Source organism: Eucalyptus grandis, chromosome 9 (genome assembly GCF_016545825.1).
Source record: "Eucalyptus grandis isolate ANBG69807.140 chromosome 9, ASM1654582v1, whole genome shotgun sequence".
Lineage (NCBI taxonomy): Eukaryota > Viridiplantae > Streptophyta > Magnoliopsida > Myrtales > Myrtaceae > Eucalyptus > Eucalyptus grandis.
The window spans coordinates 28,006,971-28,023,965 of NC_052620.1; the positions used below are offsets into that span (position 1 = coordinate 28,006,971).

The 16,995-nt window shown below is 43.2% G+C and overlaps 3 protein-coding genes across 3 annotated transcripts; all 3 read left to right on the forward strand.

Moving 5' to 3' along the window:
• The first annotated feature begins 4,939 nt into the window (after positions 1 to 4,939).
• Positions 4,940 to 6,729, forward strand: LOC120286296 (UPF0496 protein At3g19330-like). Its single transcript, XM_039301901.1, has 2 exons — positions 4,940 to 5,240; positions 5,331 to 6,729. The coding sequence occupies exons 1-2, from the start codon at positions 5,141 to 5,143 to the stop codon at positions 6,398 to 6,400; spliced, it is 1,170 nt and encodes a 389-aa protein (XP_039157835.1). The 5' UTR covers positions 4,940 to 5,140; the 3' UTR covers positions 6,401 to 6,729.
• Positions 6,730 to 8,501: 1,772 nt separating this feature from the next.
• Positions 8,502 to 9,725, forward strand: LOC120288489 (UPF0496 protein At3g19330-like). Its single transcript, XM_039302503.1, has one exon. The coding sequence runs from the start codon at positions 8,502 to 8,504 to the stop codon at positions 9,723 to 9,725; it is 1,224 nt and encodes a 407-aa protein (XP_039158437.1).
• A 391-nt stretch (positions 9,726 to 10,116) lies between these two features.
• LOC104419090 (UPF0496 protein At3g19330) lies at positions 10,117 to 13,587 on the forward strand. Its single transcript, XM_010030621.3, has 3 exons — positions 10,117 to 10,387; positions 12,076 to 12,256; positions 12,347 to 13,587. Exons 1-3 carry the CDS (start codon positions 10,328 to 10,330, stop codon positions 13,411 to 13,413), a joined length of 1,308 nt encoding a protein of 435 aa, XP_010028923.2. The 5' UTR covers positions 10,117 to 10,327; the 3' UTR covers positions 13,414 to 13,587.
• Positions 13,588 to 16,995: the final 3,408 nt, after the last annotated feature.

A 16,995-nucleotide genomic window follows, 5' to 3' on the forward strand; every position in this document is an offset into this window, starting at 1 on the left:
GGAGGGTTTACAACGCCAGAAGAACTGAAATCCAGGTTTGCAGGTGCGGGCATTAATAATGCCAGTGAAAACTTCCATTACAAGAGTAAAGATATATGGGGAAACAGGGTCCCCCTGTCGTATGCCTCTCCCACTAGGGAAAAAACCATGCAAATCGCCGTTTAAAGCTATAGAGAACTTGGGGGTTCTAATGCATGTCATAATTCGATCAATAAATGTGGGAGGGAAGCCAAATGCTTGGAGAGTCAACTCAATAAACTTCCAATCAACTGAGTCATAAGCTTTAGAGAAATCAACCTTAATAATGTTCTTTGGAAAGTACGGCTCATGGTGGAAGTGAGCAAATAACTCTTGAACAAGCATGATATTATCATTTATCCTCCTCCCTTTAACAAAAGCGTTAGGGGGGGACTAATTATAGATGGGAGAACAGAAGCTAACCTGTTGGCTAACAGCTTTGTGATACACTTGTATACAGTGTTGCAACAAGCAATAGGACGGAAGTCATTTACCGTGGAGGCATTGGGAGACTTCGGGACCAAAGTCAGAATAGTGGTGTTGATCTCACGAAGTAGCTGACCCGTAGAGAAGAACTCCTGAATTGCCAATATAACGGAAGGACCTACAATATCCCACGACCGCTTGAAGAAATCAACATTAAATCCATCCGGGCCAGGGGCTTTTCCGGTGGCCAAGGAAAACAAAGTAGATCGGATTTCTTCATCAGTGAATGGCTGAGAGATGGCTTGGATCTGATTATCATCGAGTGTAGAAGCCATACTCGCACGAATCTCATCAACAGACGGAACGGCGGAGGGGGTAACGGTTGACAGCAGATTTTGAAAGTGATCAACAAAGAGTTGCTGCACTTCAGCTTCATCAGTAATTACATTAGTACCATCACAAATTGAGAGAATTCTATTCTGGAGATGGCCTCGCTTCACCGAATGGTGGAAGAACTTGGTGTTTAAGTCGCATTCTTTAAGCCATCTGACCCTTGACTTTTGTCTGTAGAAAGATTCTTCCTTGAGGCGAAGGTCAGAAAAGACACGGAGGTGGTCCTTTTCCGCATCAGCTAGGGCTTGATTATGAGGGTCAAACTGAATAGCGTCCTGAGCTTCCACGAGAAGGCGTCTGGCGTCAGAAGTTCTAGCCGAAATATCAGAGTAAGCCTCCATGTTTAATAGCTTGAGTCTGCGTTTGAGGGACCTAAGCTTACTACAGAGGACAAACATAGGTGTACCAGAGATACGCAGCTCCTAGATTTGTCGAACCAACTCAAAGAAATTGGGGTGTGACATCCATAAATTGAAAAACTTGAAGGGTTTGCGCGAGCTAGGAACAGGGAGAATCCTGACCACCATAGGAGAGTGATCAGACACTCCAGGGGCGAGAAAGTTGGCTTCCGAATAGGAGAAGGTCGAGATCCAAGCTGCATTAGTAAGAACTCTGTCTATCTTCCTTTGCCTTCGATTAGGACCAGAAGAAGTAGACCAAGTAAACATGTTACCCACAAAACGAAGATCATCTAGACCAGCTTGGATGAGGCAATCTCCGAAATCTTCAAAGGCTGGAATCTAGTAATTGGAACTATATGCTCTGTCGGAAGCATAACAAATGGCATTGAAGTCACCAGCAACAATCCATGGGATGTCCAGACAAATGGAACTAGTGGATATCATATCATTCCAAAGCGGTCTTCTCAAGACAAAAGAATGCTCCGCATAGACCACCGAAAGATTAAAAGCAACACCAGAAATAAAACACTCCAACCGGCCATGAATGGCCTGAGCAGTACAAGCTGAGGTGCAAAAAGAAGCGGCTTGGGGGTTCCAACCCACCCAAATACGACCCCTGATGGAATAAGAGTAATTTGTAGACCAAGACCACCTAGGAAGAAGGGAAGCCGAAACAGGGGAATGGGCAGCAGGGGATATTTTAGTCTCCAAAATACCAATACGGCGGGGCGATTAGTCCTCACAAAATTCCTAATCTCGGCTTGTTTGAGGGCTTGTCCAAGACCCCTAATATTCTAAACACCAAAAAACATAGTATGGAGATAGAAGGATTACCTTCTCTTGCCACCTTGTTTCCTCGCCGAGGGTGGCATAAGCTTCGGGCCAACAGGAATACTCACCTCTGCAGATTCAGAGCGGAGGATTCCTTTTTGACGAACAGGGGCCTCCTGATTGACCTTCGGAGGGGGAGTTTTATCGCGTTCCTCCGGTATGGACGAGGGCACCTTACATGGGGAAACATATTCACCATCATCAAAGCTGATAACTTCAAGATCTTCATCTGAAGGTGCAGACTTATTCGAGACAAGGGAAGCCTGTCCTTGCATCACAGCAGTAGATCCCGGGTCAATAGAGGTGCCAGGGAGCAGATCAAAGGAAGGATGATGATCCTCCTGCCTGGTTAACTCTGGTTGCCCATGAAGGGCCATCGAAGTCTGAGGCAACGGATCTCCAATCTGATTTCCATCAGAACGGGGGGACTTGGGATGATTCGGAACCGGACCATTCATCAGGCCATCGTTCGCAGGCACTGGGGTGTGCTTATTGCGTTTACCACACACTTCATGCCATTCATTTGGATGAGGGACAGGGGCTTTCGGGACTGAGGGACCAGCTTTAGAAGGACCTGAAGAATTGGGGGCAGGACATCTATGGCCAAACGAAGAGCAGGTTGGACAAAGTGTTGGGATCCACTCATATTGGACTGTTACTAATCTAAGCTCACCCTTCATCATAAACTCTATAACTTCAGGGAAGGAGTTAGATGTATCAATTTCTATACAGACTCGAGCAAAAGCTACCATTGCCATCTGTTCTGTTCGATTATCAACAAATAAGGGCTTACCAATACCACTTGCCGAAAACCGATCCCGGCGGACCATAGAGCCACAGGGATGTTCCTGAGACGAATCCAGATGGGGACAGTATTATGAGTTGATTTCTTGAGCTCCAACATAGGGTGCCATTGTTGCAGGATCAAGGGGATTTTAGCTACTGTAATCGGGACACCATCCAAGACTTTCCTCCTGAATTCACCATTTGGAATGTGAAAGAAGTAAAAACCAAGGTCAACAGCAATGACTTCGACCAAGTGATGACCCCAGGCATTCTTGAGGGCGTCCTCCGTTAGCTGGAAGGGTAGGCGCTTACCAATGTAGTATCCAACTAGACATTCCTCCCATTTCGGGTGAGTAGATTCCAGGATCTCCTCTGGCATCTGCAGAATTTTAGAGTTCTCAATTGTGCCGGAGGAACAAAGGATAAACCATAGCCTTTAGTTGCCGAATGGGTTACAACAGCCTAGGAGCGAGCGGGGGAGTTTCCTTCACAGGGGGACCTGTACATTCGGAGATGGCTTCTCCGGCGCCTTAGTCGGGGCATTCGAATGCCCTTTGGCCTCTCGACCGTGTAGAGCAGGGATGGAAGATTCAGTGTCACGGCTGAAAGAGATTTTCTTATCCTTTCGATTAAGACCAGAGGAGGCGTTATCACGCCCAACAACATTTAGCCGAGCAGGAAAACCCAGCAGAGGTCGAGCCCTTCTAGCCCTACTTCGTCCCCTGCTTCGTGATCGCCTAGAATGGCCGCAAGGTCCTCTAAGAGCCGAGGAGTACCGCATAACAGGGTTACGAGCGGGCGTGGGGGAGTGAGGGTGCTCAATCGGAGCAACAACATGGGCTTTACCCCGGTTATCTTCCGCTACCTTAGAGGAAGACGCCATTCGGAAAGAGCGAACCCATAATTTGAGCCCTAAGAACTCAGATCCGAAAATCCAGATGAGGAAGACATACCAGGGAAAATCGTTCGGTAGAAGACATGATCGGTTGTAGAGGAATGTTGTCTCCAAGAATGGGCGCAATCGGCCGGCCAGAACGGCCGAAAACGGGAGACGCACAGGCGGTGAACAGTAATCGCGCAAAACTAGTCGAGAGCTTTACTTCCATGTTAATTATTTAATGTTGTTCTTCATTAATTTAAGTTAATGGTATATACCAACATGACTTCCAATCCATAAGTTTGAATGGTGGATGAAAAAAAACAATCGTGTGTGTATTATCTGGTTAAAATATCCATCTTAAAATAAAATATAATGATCCACGTCGTCATATAATGATGCATACATTAACACCTCAATTTTCTCTTTCCTTTTCTAAAGTAGCTCAATCAAATGATAGACTCGTAGACTTGTCATTTTTGGGAAGTTCAACTCAATATGTAATATTGCATGCTATCAAAGAATAATGATTTGTTGTTTGAATAAGTAGAATGAGTTCATTGAATATTTATCATTAGTTCATAAATCAAATTGAAACAAACTGATCATCGCATATTGAGAGCATAGTTGAGAGTATCTTTCATTTTCTTAATTCATGGTTAGGGGCTCTCGATGTGACAATTTCTTAACTTGTTATTCATTTTTCTTTTAACAAGCAATATATCTCCCTTTGTTTATTAGTTTGTAAGATTTCTCTCGTCCTTCTATTTCATTTGCACTCAATTTCATTGACGGAAGTCAACCATGATAATCATTTGAATTGTTATTTCATCGACGGAGGAAGTCAACTATGATAATCATTGTGATTATAATTCATGTTGATAATTTGAGTGATGCTTTTATCCTCCCATTCACGATACGGATCATACATCAGTTCACGTAAGCAAGCCTATTATCTAAAATCTTAAATTGCCAAGTTGACTTTTAAAAGTTGGGTTCCACGAAAAAACATTTTTCTTTTCCCGAACTCCACTGTTTTCCTATTTTATCCACACACAAAAAAATAAAATTTATTGGGCCGCGGATAAACCGTTAAATCGGATCTCACGGCCCGGTCCGATTCCAATCCCGTTGTCCGCTGGGCCATGTCCCCGTCACGTGTCGCCTACCTTCCTGTCGAAGTTACCAAGACCGAAACTTGAACCGAGGAATCTCGCCGACCGCGTATGTCGGTCCGACTCGCTAGTCAAAGCAGCAAAAGTAACCCTCAAGCGTTCCGACGCGACACAGGAAAATCGTCGACCGTGATTGCCGCCGAGACTTTTTTACAGTTCATCGAGAGATAACAATAGAACGCCGGACTAGCGCATTTGTGAAGGCGATGCTTTAGCCCCGGCGTAGCTCCTCCATGCGCGCGGCTAGGTTGCCGCGTGTCTCCGTCAGACGCTCGCCATCTTCACTACCCAATTCGCATCCGGACCTCCATTCCCGTCCGCCGCCTTCGCTGGGTAAGCCTCGTCTGCTCCCTTTCTGAAGGGCGAAGTTCGCTTTGCCGTCCATGTGTTTGCGAGATTTCCTCAACGGGCTTGGGGCCGCAGGGACTTCCCCGGGCGGCACTTCGAGATCGAGCGAGGCGGTCTCGCCCACGGTCAATCTCAGCCGGGAGTACACGCTCGCTCTCCAGACCAGTTCCTATAACGAGGTTCGCTCCACGATTTACGTCCTCGAGTGCAGTCCGGGCGAGCAGGAGCTGCATTTTCAAGGGCGGGATGGTAGCGAGTCGACCCAGGAGCGGGTGCTGCATCGCGTTCTGCAACCGAATAGGGAATCCGTGGGGGAGGCGCTCGGGCAGGCCAAGGACAATGCGCTTACCCGATTAGTCTCTTCATACTTCGACCACAGCGAGAACACGTCCGTCCTCTGCCTTCTGCTTTACCAAAGCGTGCGCCGCGCCCGCTTCATGTACTCTCCTCTTGTCGAGCTCCTCGAAGTGCTTCCTCTTGATGCGGATTCTTTTACCCAATCACAGTGCAATAGGGTTTATGAAGTCTTTGTCCAATTCGATCGCCATGACAACCCCTTCCCTTCCCCTGACTCCCATAACTTCAGCGAAATGCGTAGCTGCTTTTCGGAGCTAAAGCAACAGCTGGACCATAGACTACAGAAGTCCAAATCAAGAGTTAAATTTGTTCGCCATGCCATCACAGGGTCTGCGATTTGTCTCTGCGGCACTGTGGTTGCTGCTGTTGTATCTGTCATTGGTGTCACGGCCCATGCACTCATTGCATTTGTTAGTGCTCCATGCTTGATGGCATATCTTCCACAGGACAAGTTCTCAAAGAAAGAGCTCGCCCATGCTGCTCAACTTGATGCTGCTGCCAAGGGTACTTATGTTCTCAACAATGACTTGGACACTATTGATCGTCTTGTCGACCGTTTGTATGCCGCTGTAGAGGATGACAAACTATTGATCCGGATTGGATTGGAGAGAGGCACGGATAACAATCCCATACTAGAGGTCGTGAAACATCTCCGCAAGAACAACGCCAAGTTCCTTGTTGAACTAAAGGAACTCGAGGATCACATATACCTATGCTTCAACATGATCAACAGGGCTAGAAAACTTCTCCTTGAAGAGATTACCTTCCATAGTTCTATTGCTTCCTGACCATTTACTTACATGATATGAGCAAGGACTAATTGGATTGTACATTTGTACTGATTTAATTGGGCGAAGTCTCTGCCTGCTGACAGCTGGTAGTCGTGAATGATACAAAAGTAATAACGGGATGTCAAAGTATTGTTTATGTATTTACACCTCCATATGTGCCAAATTTTTATTACTTGGTGATTGGAGGTGTTTCTTAGCTATTACTGGAGCAAGGAATACTCAGCTTTATCTTGAGTTGTATATATTGCTGATAATTTAGATGTTGATTACAGCTTGGTGGGACTGCTATTGGCCACTGTTGTTGTATTATAATCATGTTTTAGTCGCATCTTATCCATTTTTATGAATCATTTTAGTAGCACATTAGAATCTTATGCCACTTATCAATCAATTAATGCACGGTTCTTATGTTTTTTACCACTGTCGTGACCTGGTAGAACTCTCTCTCTCTCTCTCTCTCTCTGATTTACACCGTTTGCTGTGCACTCATGTTTATGTATGTCCTTTTTGTGTCTTCTTCGGCCAGCATTTTCCATGTATGCCTGACTTTGGTGGACATCCTGCATAATGATATGCTGGTTTTCTTCTTGATTCTCTTGCTCTCAGAATCTTAGAGGCAATACTGTACCCACAAAGTGTAGCCACTATGGTTCACTCAGCTGACTATATCCCCTCAGAAATAACGTAAATGTGGGTAGTGGCTATGGTCCTGGATTCCATGTAAAGAACGAGTCTTTGTTTTCTTTCGTTCTTTAGAACGAACTCTGGTTCTTTATTCTTTAAATGGGATCATGCCATGTTTAAAATATTAGACTTGCTCATTCAGAAGGTCCACTTTCAACAACTCTTTTGGCAAAATGTTCTCTGCATGTGCGTGTGTGTGTGTTGGGAAATGGCGTGCACTGCTGGACTTATACAGTCCTAAAAGGCACCCGCATCTCATGCTGTTGCTACAAGATTGAAGCTGTTCTTTTTCCATCTGATGGCGTTTAGTTCATTTAAAGTTCTCCATATTTTCACTATTGATGCTGTTATTTCCCTGGCAAGCTCTCCTGATAATCTAGCACATTGTTGCTTCTTCTCTTCTAAAACTGCAATGTTTATCCTAATGTAGTGTCCATATGGTTGAGCACTCAAGCCTACACAGCAATGAATAGGTTATATGCACACTGCTTTCGCTCTGGACCCCTTTTACTCGCTGGTTTTTGGTGTATCTCATCTTTGAAGGAGGCTTGGGTTTGTCTGTTGTGGCTTGTGCCAAACCTTAGTCTGAAGTTCAGCTTCAAGGTTTTCTTGAGAAACTTATGCATCCTACAGGATGCCAGGAAGCTTGCTTGGCTAGCAGCCCACATGGTCTATCCCTTATATTCCGCGAGATATCGATTCAGCAGCTATTCTTCTTGCTTGATGGGGTTTAAAAGCAGAAGTATGTTATGTCGCCCCTTACAGTTCGTAAACATTGGAATTCAAGGATATATTTTCAAATGCATAACAAATAAATGGTCTGTTTCTCCCAAGTAATGTAAAACGATGCATATTAGATTTTTTTCCTTGTTTTTCTTGGACCTCTTTCAGGCTCTTGCTCGTCTATTTCCTGAAGCAGTGAACATTATTCAATGATAAAAGTTTTTAGTAGAGCTTATAAAAAGACCATGGGTCTTTCGCATTCTTCTTGATTTTCCGCTTAATTGGGCTTATCAGGTTTTGCTTTTGGTACACTTCGAAAGTTAATGTTAGTACTTTGCTTAATCTTAGATCACTTAAGAAAAGTAATGAATTGAAAATATACACCATACGCATTCTAGTTACACTTTTAGTATAGCTGTTTAAATATATCCAATAATGCAGTGGTTTAATGTTATATTCTATTGAGTCTTTTGTTGGGCATTTGTATTGTCGATTAACATGGGTTTTTTTATCCAATAAACGTGGGGGGTGCCATCGAGTGTTTCGACGCAACACGGTGAACTCCGTCAATGGTCATCGCCGAGACTTTTTACAGTTCCCTTCCTCGGTGATCGACAGATGATGAAGCGCCGGATGAGCGCATTTGGGAAGGCAGTAATTTAGCCCGGCGTGGCTCCTCCATGCGCCGGGAATGTCGCCGTGTCTCTCCGTCAAACGCTCTTCATCTTCACTACCCAATTCGCACCTGGAACGGGACCTCCATTCTCATCCACCGCCGTCACTGGGTAAGTCTCATCTACTCCCTTTTTCGGAGGGTGGGTTCGCTTTGCCGTCGATGTGTTTGCGAAATTGCCTCAACGGACTTGGAGCTGCAGGGACTTCGCCAGGCGGCACTTCAAGATCGAACCAGGCGGTCTCGCCCACGTTCAATCTCAGCCAGGAGTACGCTCTCGCTCTTCAGACCGATTCCTATAACGAGATTCGCTCGGCACTTTACGATCTTGAATGCAGTGAGGAAGTTTGGAGCGAGTCGACCCAGGAGCGGGTGCTGCTTCGCGTTCTGCAACCGAATAGGGAATGCGTGGGGGAGGCGCTCAGGCAGGCCAAGGACAATGCGCTTACCCGATTAGTCTCTGCATACTTTGACCACAGCGAGAAAATATCCAACCTCTGCCTTTCGCTTTACCGAAAAGTGCACGTCGCCAGTGTCATGTACTCTCCTCTTAAGGATCTCCTCGAAGTGCTTCCTCTTGATGCGGATTTGTTTACAAAATCACATTGCGACAGGGTTTATGATGTCTTTGTCCAATTTGACCGCCATGACAACCCCTTACCTTCCCCTGACTCCCATTACTTCAGCGATGTTCGTAATTGCTTTTCACAGCTAGAACAACAGCTGGGCCATAGATGTCGGAAGTCCAAATCGAGAGTTAAATTTGTTCGCCGTGCCATTGCAGGGTCTGCACTTTGTCTCTTTGGCACTGTAGTTGCTGCTGTTGCATCTGCCATTGGTGTCACAGCCCATGCTCTCATTGCATTTGTTAGTGCTCCATGCTTGACGATGTATCTTCCACATGACAAATTCTTAAAGAAAGAGCTTTCCAATGTTGCTCAACTTGATGCTGCTGGCAAGGGTTGTGCTCTCAGGCATGACTTGGACAGTATTCATATGCTTGTCAATGGTTTGCATTCTGCTATAGAGAGTCACAGAAAATCGATCCGGGATCGATTGGAGAGAGGCACGGATAAAAATCCGATACTAGATGTGGTGGAAAAGCTCCGCAAGGACCATGATAAGTTCCTTCCTCTGCTAGATGATCTCAAAAATCATATAGGCCTATGCTTGAAGTATGTTAACGGGGGCAGAAAATTTCTCCTTGAAGAGATTACCTTCCATCGTTCTATTGCTTCCTGACCATTTTAGTTACATGATGCGAGCAAGTATTAATTGCTGTGTACATTCATGAAAATTATTCTCTGATTAGTTGGGCAAAGAAAAATACTCTGCCTGCTGACAGCTGACTGTTGTGAACAATACAAATAGTACAAGCAGGGTATCACAGTACTGTTAGTGTATTATATTTGCCAATTTTTTTATTGGGATTGGAGTTGTTTCTTCATCATTGCTGGAGCCAGGGATGCTTGCTTTTTATTGAGTTGTATATAGTGCTGATGGTTCAGATGTTGATTAGAGCTTCACAGGACTGCTTGTTGTATTAGAATCATTTTTTAGTAGCAAGCATTAGAATCTTAGCCCTTTTTACGAATCAGTTAATGCACGGTTCTTATATTTCTCACCATTGACATGACCTGGTAGAATTGCTTCTCTCTCTCTCTCTCTCTCTCTGACTTACCCTGTTTGCCATCTGCACAACTTTTATGTTTGTCCTTGCTGTGTCTTCTTTGCCCAGCATTCTCCATGCATGTCTCTCATCGGTAGACATCCTGAATGATCCATGTGCTGTTTTTTTTCCCTGATTCTCATCCTCTCAAAATCTTAGAGGCGATGTTATACCCATGAAGTGCGGCCGTTATGGTTCATTCAGCTGGCTGTCCCTCAGAAATCGTGTGATCAAGGTTAGTGGTGTCTATGGTCTTGGATCCCATGTAAAGAGCTAGTGTTTACTTTCTTTCGTTCTTTTAGAACAAACTCCTGTCCTATATTCTCATAATGGTCCACTCTGGACAACTCTTTTGGCAAAATGTTCTGCGTGCGCATGTTAAATGGCGTGCACTGCTGGACTCATGCAGTCCTGAAAAGCTTCTGCATTTTATGCCGCTGCTACAAGATTTTAGCTGCTCTCGTTTCATCCAATGGCATTCTGGTCATTTGAAATTCTCTGTGTTTTCACAGTTGATGTTGTTATCGTTCTTGCAAACTCTACAGATAATCTAGCACTTAGTTCGTTCTTCTCTTCTAAAATTGCAGTGCTTATTGCTGATGTGGTGTCCATATGGTTAGGCACTTAGGTCTACACAGCAATTAACTGGTTATATGTGCACTGCTTTTTCACTGGACCCCTGTCACTAGCTGGTTTTTGGTCATTTTTGAAGGAGAGGTTGGGTTGGTCTGCCGTGGCTTGCGACCAACCTTCCTCTGAAGTTCAGCTTCAAAGTTGTCTTGAGAAACTAATGCATCATACATGATATCGGAAAGCTTGCTCGGCAAGCATCCTGCATGGTCTTTCGCTTATATTCTGCGAGATATCAATTTTTTTTTTTTTTTGGTTGAATAACCAATTCAGCAGCTGTTGTTCTTGCTTGATGGGGTTTAAAGAGGAAAAAGTATGTTATGTTACCCCTTTCGGGAACATTGGAATTCAAGAACATATATATGACAAATAATTTGTCTGTTTCTTCAAAGTAATATAAACGTTGCATCTTAGATCTTTTTCCTTGTTTTCTCTTGGACCTCTTTTGGGCTCTTGCTCGTCTTCTAACTATTTCCTAATTTAGTGAACATTATTCAATGATAAAAGTTTTTTGTAGAGCTTACTAAAAGACCCATGCTTCTTGATTTTCCGCTTAATCGGGCTTAGTAGGTTCTGTCTTCGGTATCCTTTGAAAGTTAATGCTAGTACTTTGCTTAATCTCAAATCACTTTGGAAAAATAATGAATTGAAACTAGGGGTGAGCATCGGGAACGTCAGAATCGGGATTGCTCGGACCGGATTGAATCGGCCGGTTTTAGGTGGTTCTTAAAGAGGGCAGTCTGGTTCCTAGTTCCCGCTTTTGAAACTAGTGGTCGGTTGGTCTGGTTCCTAGTTTCAAGGTGGGAACCGGACCGAATTGGTTAATTTTTTTTTTTATATATATAATATTTTAAAATTTATTAAGAAACAAACCTTAATTTCTCTCAATTTCTCCCATTTTTTACTTTATTTTTGGCCCAAAAAATAAATTTACATGATTGGACCAGATTAGTCAGTCGGTCCAATTTTCGGTCCCAGGTTCTGGGAACCGATCCTCCTAATTTGATTCCGGTTCCACTTTGGAATTGGACCGGACCGGGAATCGATTAGTCTAACTGAAACTATACACCATAAACATCTCTAACATACAATTTTAGTATAGCTATTTAAATATATCTAAAATAACTAAGGCTTGATAATGTAATGGACTGAGTATATATTTTCGAGTCTTTTGTCGGGTATTTGTATTATTAATTTACATAGATTATTTTATCCAATATATCTGGGTGGGACCATCGTGGGTTTCGACGTCCATAGCGATTGCCGATGACTTTTTATGGTTCCCATCCTCAGTCCGATCAACAGATGATGATGAAGCGCCGAATCAGCGCAATTGGGAAGGCAGTGCTTCAGCCCGGCGTAGCTCCTCCATGCGCGTGGAATGTTGCCGTGTCTCTCCGTCAAACGCTCTCCATCTTCGCTACCCAATTCGCATCCGAGCAGGACCTCCATTCCCATCCACCGCCGTCAACGGGTAATTCTCGAATGCTTTCTTTTTCGAAGGGTGAGTTCGCTTTGCCGTCGTTGTGTTTGCGAAATTGCCTCACCGGACTTGGTGCTGCAGGGACTTCGCCGGACGGGGCGTCAAGATCGAGCCAGGCGGTCTCGCCCACTTTCGATCTACGCCGGGAGTACACGCTCTCTCTTCAAACCAGTTCTTATAACGAGATTCGCTCCGTGATTTACGTTGAAGGATGCAGTCAGGAAGAGCAGGAAGTGGATCTTCAAGAGCAAGAAGGCAGCGGGTCGACCCAGGAGTGGGTGCTGCATCGCGTTCTGCAACCGAATAGGGAATCCGTGGGGGTGGCACTCAGGCACGCCAAGGACAATAAGCTTACCCGATTGGTCTCTTCATACTTCGACCACAGCGAGAACACGTCCAAATTCTGCCTTTTGATTTGCCAAAGTGTGTGCCGCGCCCGCGACATGTACTCTCCTCTTGTTGAGCTTCTCGAAGTCCTTCCTCTCGATGCGGATTCATGTAGTCAATCACAGTGCAACACGGTTCATGAAGTCTTTGTCCAATTTGACTGCCTCGACAACCCCTTCGATTCAGTCGGCTCCAGTGACTTCAGCGAAATGTGTAGCGGCTTTTCAGAGCTCAAGCAACAGCTGCACCGTAGACTACTGAAGTCCAAATCAAGAGTTAAATTTGTTCGCCCTGCCATTGCAGGGTCTGCACTTTGTCTCATCGGTACTGCAGTTGCTGCTGTTGCGTCTGCCATTGGTGTCACAGCCCATGCACTCATTGCATTTGTTAGTGCTCCATGCTTGATGGTGTATCTTCCACGTGACAAATTCTCAAAGAAAGAGCTTGCCAATGCTGCTCAACTTGATGCTGCTGCCAGGGGTTGTGTTCTCAGCCATGACTTGGACACTATCGATCGCCTTGTCAATCGTCTGCATTCTGCTGTGGAGCATGACAGACAATCGATCCAGATTGGATTGGAGAGAGGCAAGGATAAAAATCTCATACTAGGGGTGGTGCAAGAGCTCCGCAAGGACCATGCTAAGTTCCTTGATGGTCTAAAGGAACTCGAGGATCGCATATGCCTATGCTTCAACATGGTCAACAGGGCCAGAAAACTTCTCCTTGAAGAGATTACCTCCCATAGTTCTATTGTTTCCTGACCATTTACTTACATGATATGAGAAAGTACTAATTGAATTGTACATTCGTACTGATTTAATTGGGCAAGGTCCCTGCCTGCTAACAGCTGATGGTTGTGAACAATACAAAAGTAATAGCGGGATGTCACAGTATTGTTTATGTATTTCCCCTCTATATGTGCAAATTTTTTTTTACTTGGTGACTGGAGGCGTTTCTTAGTCGTTGCTGAAGCGACGGATGCTCAGCTTTATCTTGAGATGTATATAGTGCTAATAATTTAGATGTTGATTATAGCTTTGCAGGACTGCTATTGGCCGTTCTTGTTTATTAGAATCATCTCTTTAGTAGCATCTTATCCTTTTTTTTAAATCATTTTAGTAGCAATGTATTAGAATCTTATCTATACTTTTGAATCAATTAATGCACGGTTCTTATGTTTTTTTTACCATTGTCGTGACCTGGTAGAATTCTCTCTGTCTCTCTCTGTCTCACTCTCTCAAAATCTTAAGGGCGATGCTATACCCACGAAGTGCAGCCATTCAGCTGACTGTCCCTCAGAAATTACGTAAACGTGGGTAGTGGCTGTGGCCTTGGATTCCTTGTAAAGAACAAGCCTTTTTTTTTTTCGTTCTTTCAGAATGAACTCTGGTTCTTTATTCTTATAATGGGATCATGCCATGTTTGAACTGCTTGGCATGTTCATTCTGAAGGTCCACTCTGGACAAAGGCAACTTAGAATTGTTGATTCGTATCGGGATTAGTGATATACTTTAGATCAAACAACAATGCACACAACTCAACAGACACATCAATGTTGCAGATGAAATAAAAAATACGAACCCAGCTAGGTCAAAAGAAAAATATTTGAAAAGAAATATAACGACTTGATTATTTTAGATTAATCGAACGCCCCTTTGGTACATTTTCTTTTTATTTGAAAACGTGTTGCATTAAATCTTTATCTGGTTTATTATCCCAAGCCACTACATGTTAATGTGATCATGCATGGTGTTTAAACAATAAAATAACACCCAATAAGTAAATAAATTGTGGAAAACTGAATAAACTGGAGATGCAATGAGCAAGCACAAGCAAAACCTCATGCTAGTGCTTCTGCAAACTTTAAATCAAGAGGCAAATATACAATGTCACACAATGTGCAATGACTACATGAAATGCTTAAATATGATGCATGATCACGCATATATTCTGCGAGATATCAATTTTTTTTTGGTTGAATGCAAGTTATCAATTCAACAACTGTCTTCTTGCTTGATGGGGTTTGAAAAGGAGAAAAGCCCATTGGAAATGCTAAATCAAATGGGGTCATAATCTCTTACTCAACCGGCTATTGAGGTGATCAATTTCTGGTTTGATTCGGCTCCATCTAGAAATTGGGAACCGGATTGAGGATTGGACAATCCGGTCTAATAGAAGCGATCATTTAGCCAAAAAATTTAAAAATTATAAAAAAAATACTAGAGTTGTTATATTTTAGGGTTTATTGTCATTATTAAGAAATAAAAATATATATTTATAAAAAGAGTTGGTCTAATCCATTGATTTGATCTAATTTGACCCCCCTCCCGGAACTAGAACTAGATCGAAAATCATAGATTTTGTTTTTATGGAAATGGAAACTAGACTGACGCCCTTGGGAATCGAACCAAACTGGCGATCTAATTTGGTTTAGGCGATTCCCGATTCGGGCGATTCGACATGCTCACCTCTAATAAGTTGATATTAGAGTTAAGTAAACAATCTAGTGTAGGCTTCATGACGTGTCCGAAAATAGAGTTGCGAACTTCACTAGTTGTTTGGTGAAGTTGTGTCATGCTTTTCTTAATTCACATGAAATGGTGTTGTTCGAATCTCCGAGATAATATACTTAAAACAATGTCCAAGAGGCAAGAAGGTTGGGATTGACATGAGCATGCCTGAGATGATGTTTGCATTATTAACCTCATTTGATCTTTCCAAAAAATGAGCAGCTTGAAAAATATTTTTCAAAAAATAAAAATTTACTTACATTATTTGAAATAATTAGTTATCAAAAAATATTTTCATTATCGATAATAATTTATATCTAAATATTGTCGTGAAAATGTTATTTGTACATTCATTTCTATAATCGAAATAGTCCAATTTACAAGAGAATGAATGGCTAATTTGAGGGTATTACCTACCCTTAAGTTGCATGCTAAAATGTATTGGCAAATTGCTAGAGCATTATACTTTAGGTGAGAGGTGAAAATAGCATCTCGTGCTTGATCGTTGATGTTATTGGTGATTAGACCTTTTCGTGGGTTACATGGTTGACTCTAAATGGTATCAACCTCTGCTCTCGAATAGATTCTTGTGTGGTCCACTCTAGTGCTCTAGTGTTTGGTGGTTTGGTGCTTCTGGTGGTTAGATCGATGCGTGAGGCAACGGACCACTGAGGTCCTCAAATGGTTGAAAAGACCATCAATCGGACTGGCTTGATACGTTTCCCACTTCTCGTTCTTGAATTATCTCTTTAAGGTTTGGTTCCGATTTCAAATCTTGTTAATTGAAGTTGATGTGTTTATGGACTTTGACAGGACTCTACCATTGAAACTAGGGGTGAGCATGGTTTGAGTTGGACCGGGCCACCCCCAACCCTAAAACCAACTCGCATATTGTTGGTCCACAATTTTTTGGACCGAGAATCGACTCTATTGAGTTTGGAACTGAGGACCGGATCGACCCAGTGGGTTCGGTCCGGCTTTAGGGTCAACCTGAGATAATCGATAATTTTTTTATTTCATTTTTTGCACTCCTTGAAAAAGCGATTGAAGATTGGATTGACTCAATGAGTTCAGTTTAATTCCGAAGTCAACCTGGGACCAACCAATAATTTTTTATTTCATTTTTTTGTACTCTCTGAAAGGGCAACCGAAAACTGGACCGACCCAATGGATTCGATAACGAGCGAGGTAAGCTAAGAAAGGCAAGCGGTGAGGGTCGAGTGGGGTGAGGGTTGAGTGGGGTGAGCGTCGAATAGAGTGAGCATCGAGTGTCGAGTGGGGCGCGACAAGCCAAGCAAGCATCGAGCGCCGACGAGTGACCCAAAGCAAGCAAGGCGAGTGTCGAGTGACGAGCAGAGAAGTTATTTCTTTCGATTTTGGCAAATTAAAGATTAAGAAGACAAATAAGATAGAAGAGAATGAGTACTAGAGGAGAATGTCGTAAGGAACTGTTTATGTCATTTTGGATGCCGTGAGAACTCTTCACAAAAATTATTTCCTTATTTGTAAATTATGATTATTGACGTTATAAAAAATATTAAAAATTTAAGTTATTATAGAATAATGTAAAATTACTTGAACTTCTCATTAAAGAGTTGTTTAATGTTATTGATGCAGTTTAGTTTAAGGTTTTTCTAAATAAAAAAATTATAAATTATATATATATATAGTTAGGGTGGGTTCAGATGGGACTGACTCTAAACTCTCAGGATCGAGGACCAATTTGCACAGTACTGGTCCAGGAATCTTAGGACCAAAGACCAACCAAGTCTCCCTGAACACCGGACTAGGACGAGCAGGATTGGGTTAGTCCAGAGTCGGTCCAGGGTTGAC

Bases quoted from the DNA above. Each gene is read 5' to 3' on its own strand.
- LOC120286296 (XM_039301901.1), top strand. From the start codon at position 5,141: ATGCGCGCGGCTAGGTTGCCGCGTGTCTCCGTCAGACGCTCGCCATCT. The intron at 5,241-5,330 runs GTAAGCCTCGTC...TTGGGGCCGCAG, and splicing joins CCGTCCGCCGCCTTCGCTGG to GGACTTCCCCGGGCGGCACT.
- LOC120288489 (XM_039302503.1), top strand. From the start codon at position 8,502: ATGTCGCCGTGTCTCTCCGTCAAACGCTCTTCATCTTCACTACCCAAT.
- LOC104419090 (XM_010030621.3), top strand. From the start codon at position 10,328: ATGAAGTGCGGCCGTTATGGTTCATTCAGCTGGCTGTCCCTCAGAAAT. The intron at 10,388-12,075 runs GTTAGTGGTGTC...TCCCATCCTCAG, and splicing joins TCAGAAATCGTGTGATCAAG to TCCGATCAACAGATGATGAT. The intron at 12,257-12,346 runs GTAATTCTCGAA...TTGGTGCTGCAG, and splicing joins CCATCCACCGCCGTCAACGG to GGACTTCGCCGGACGGGGCG.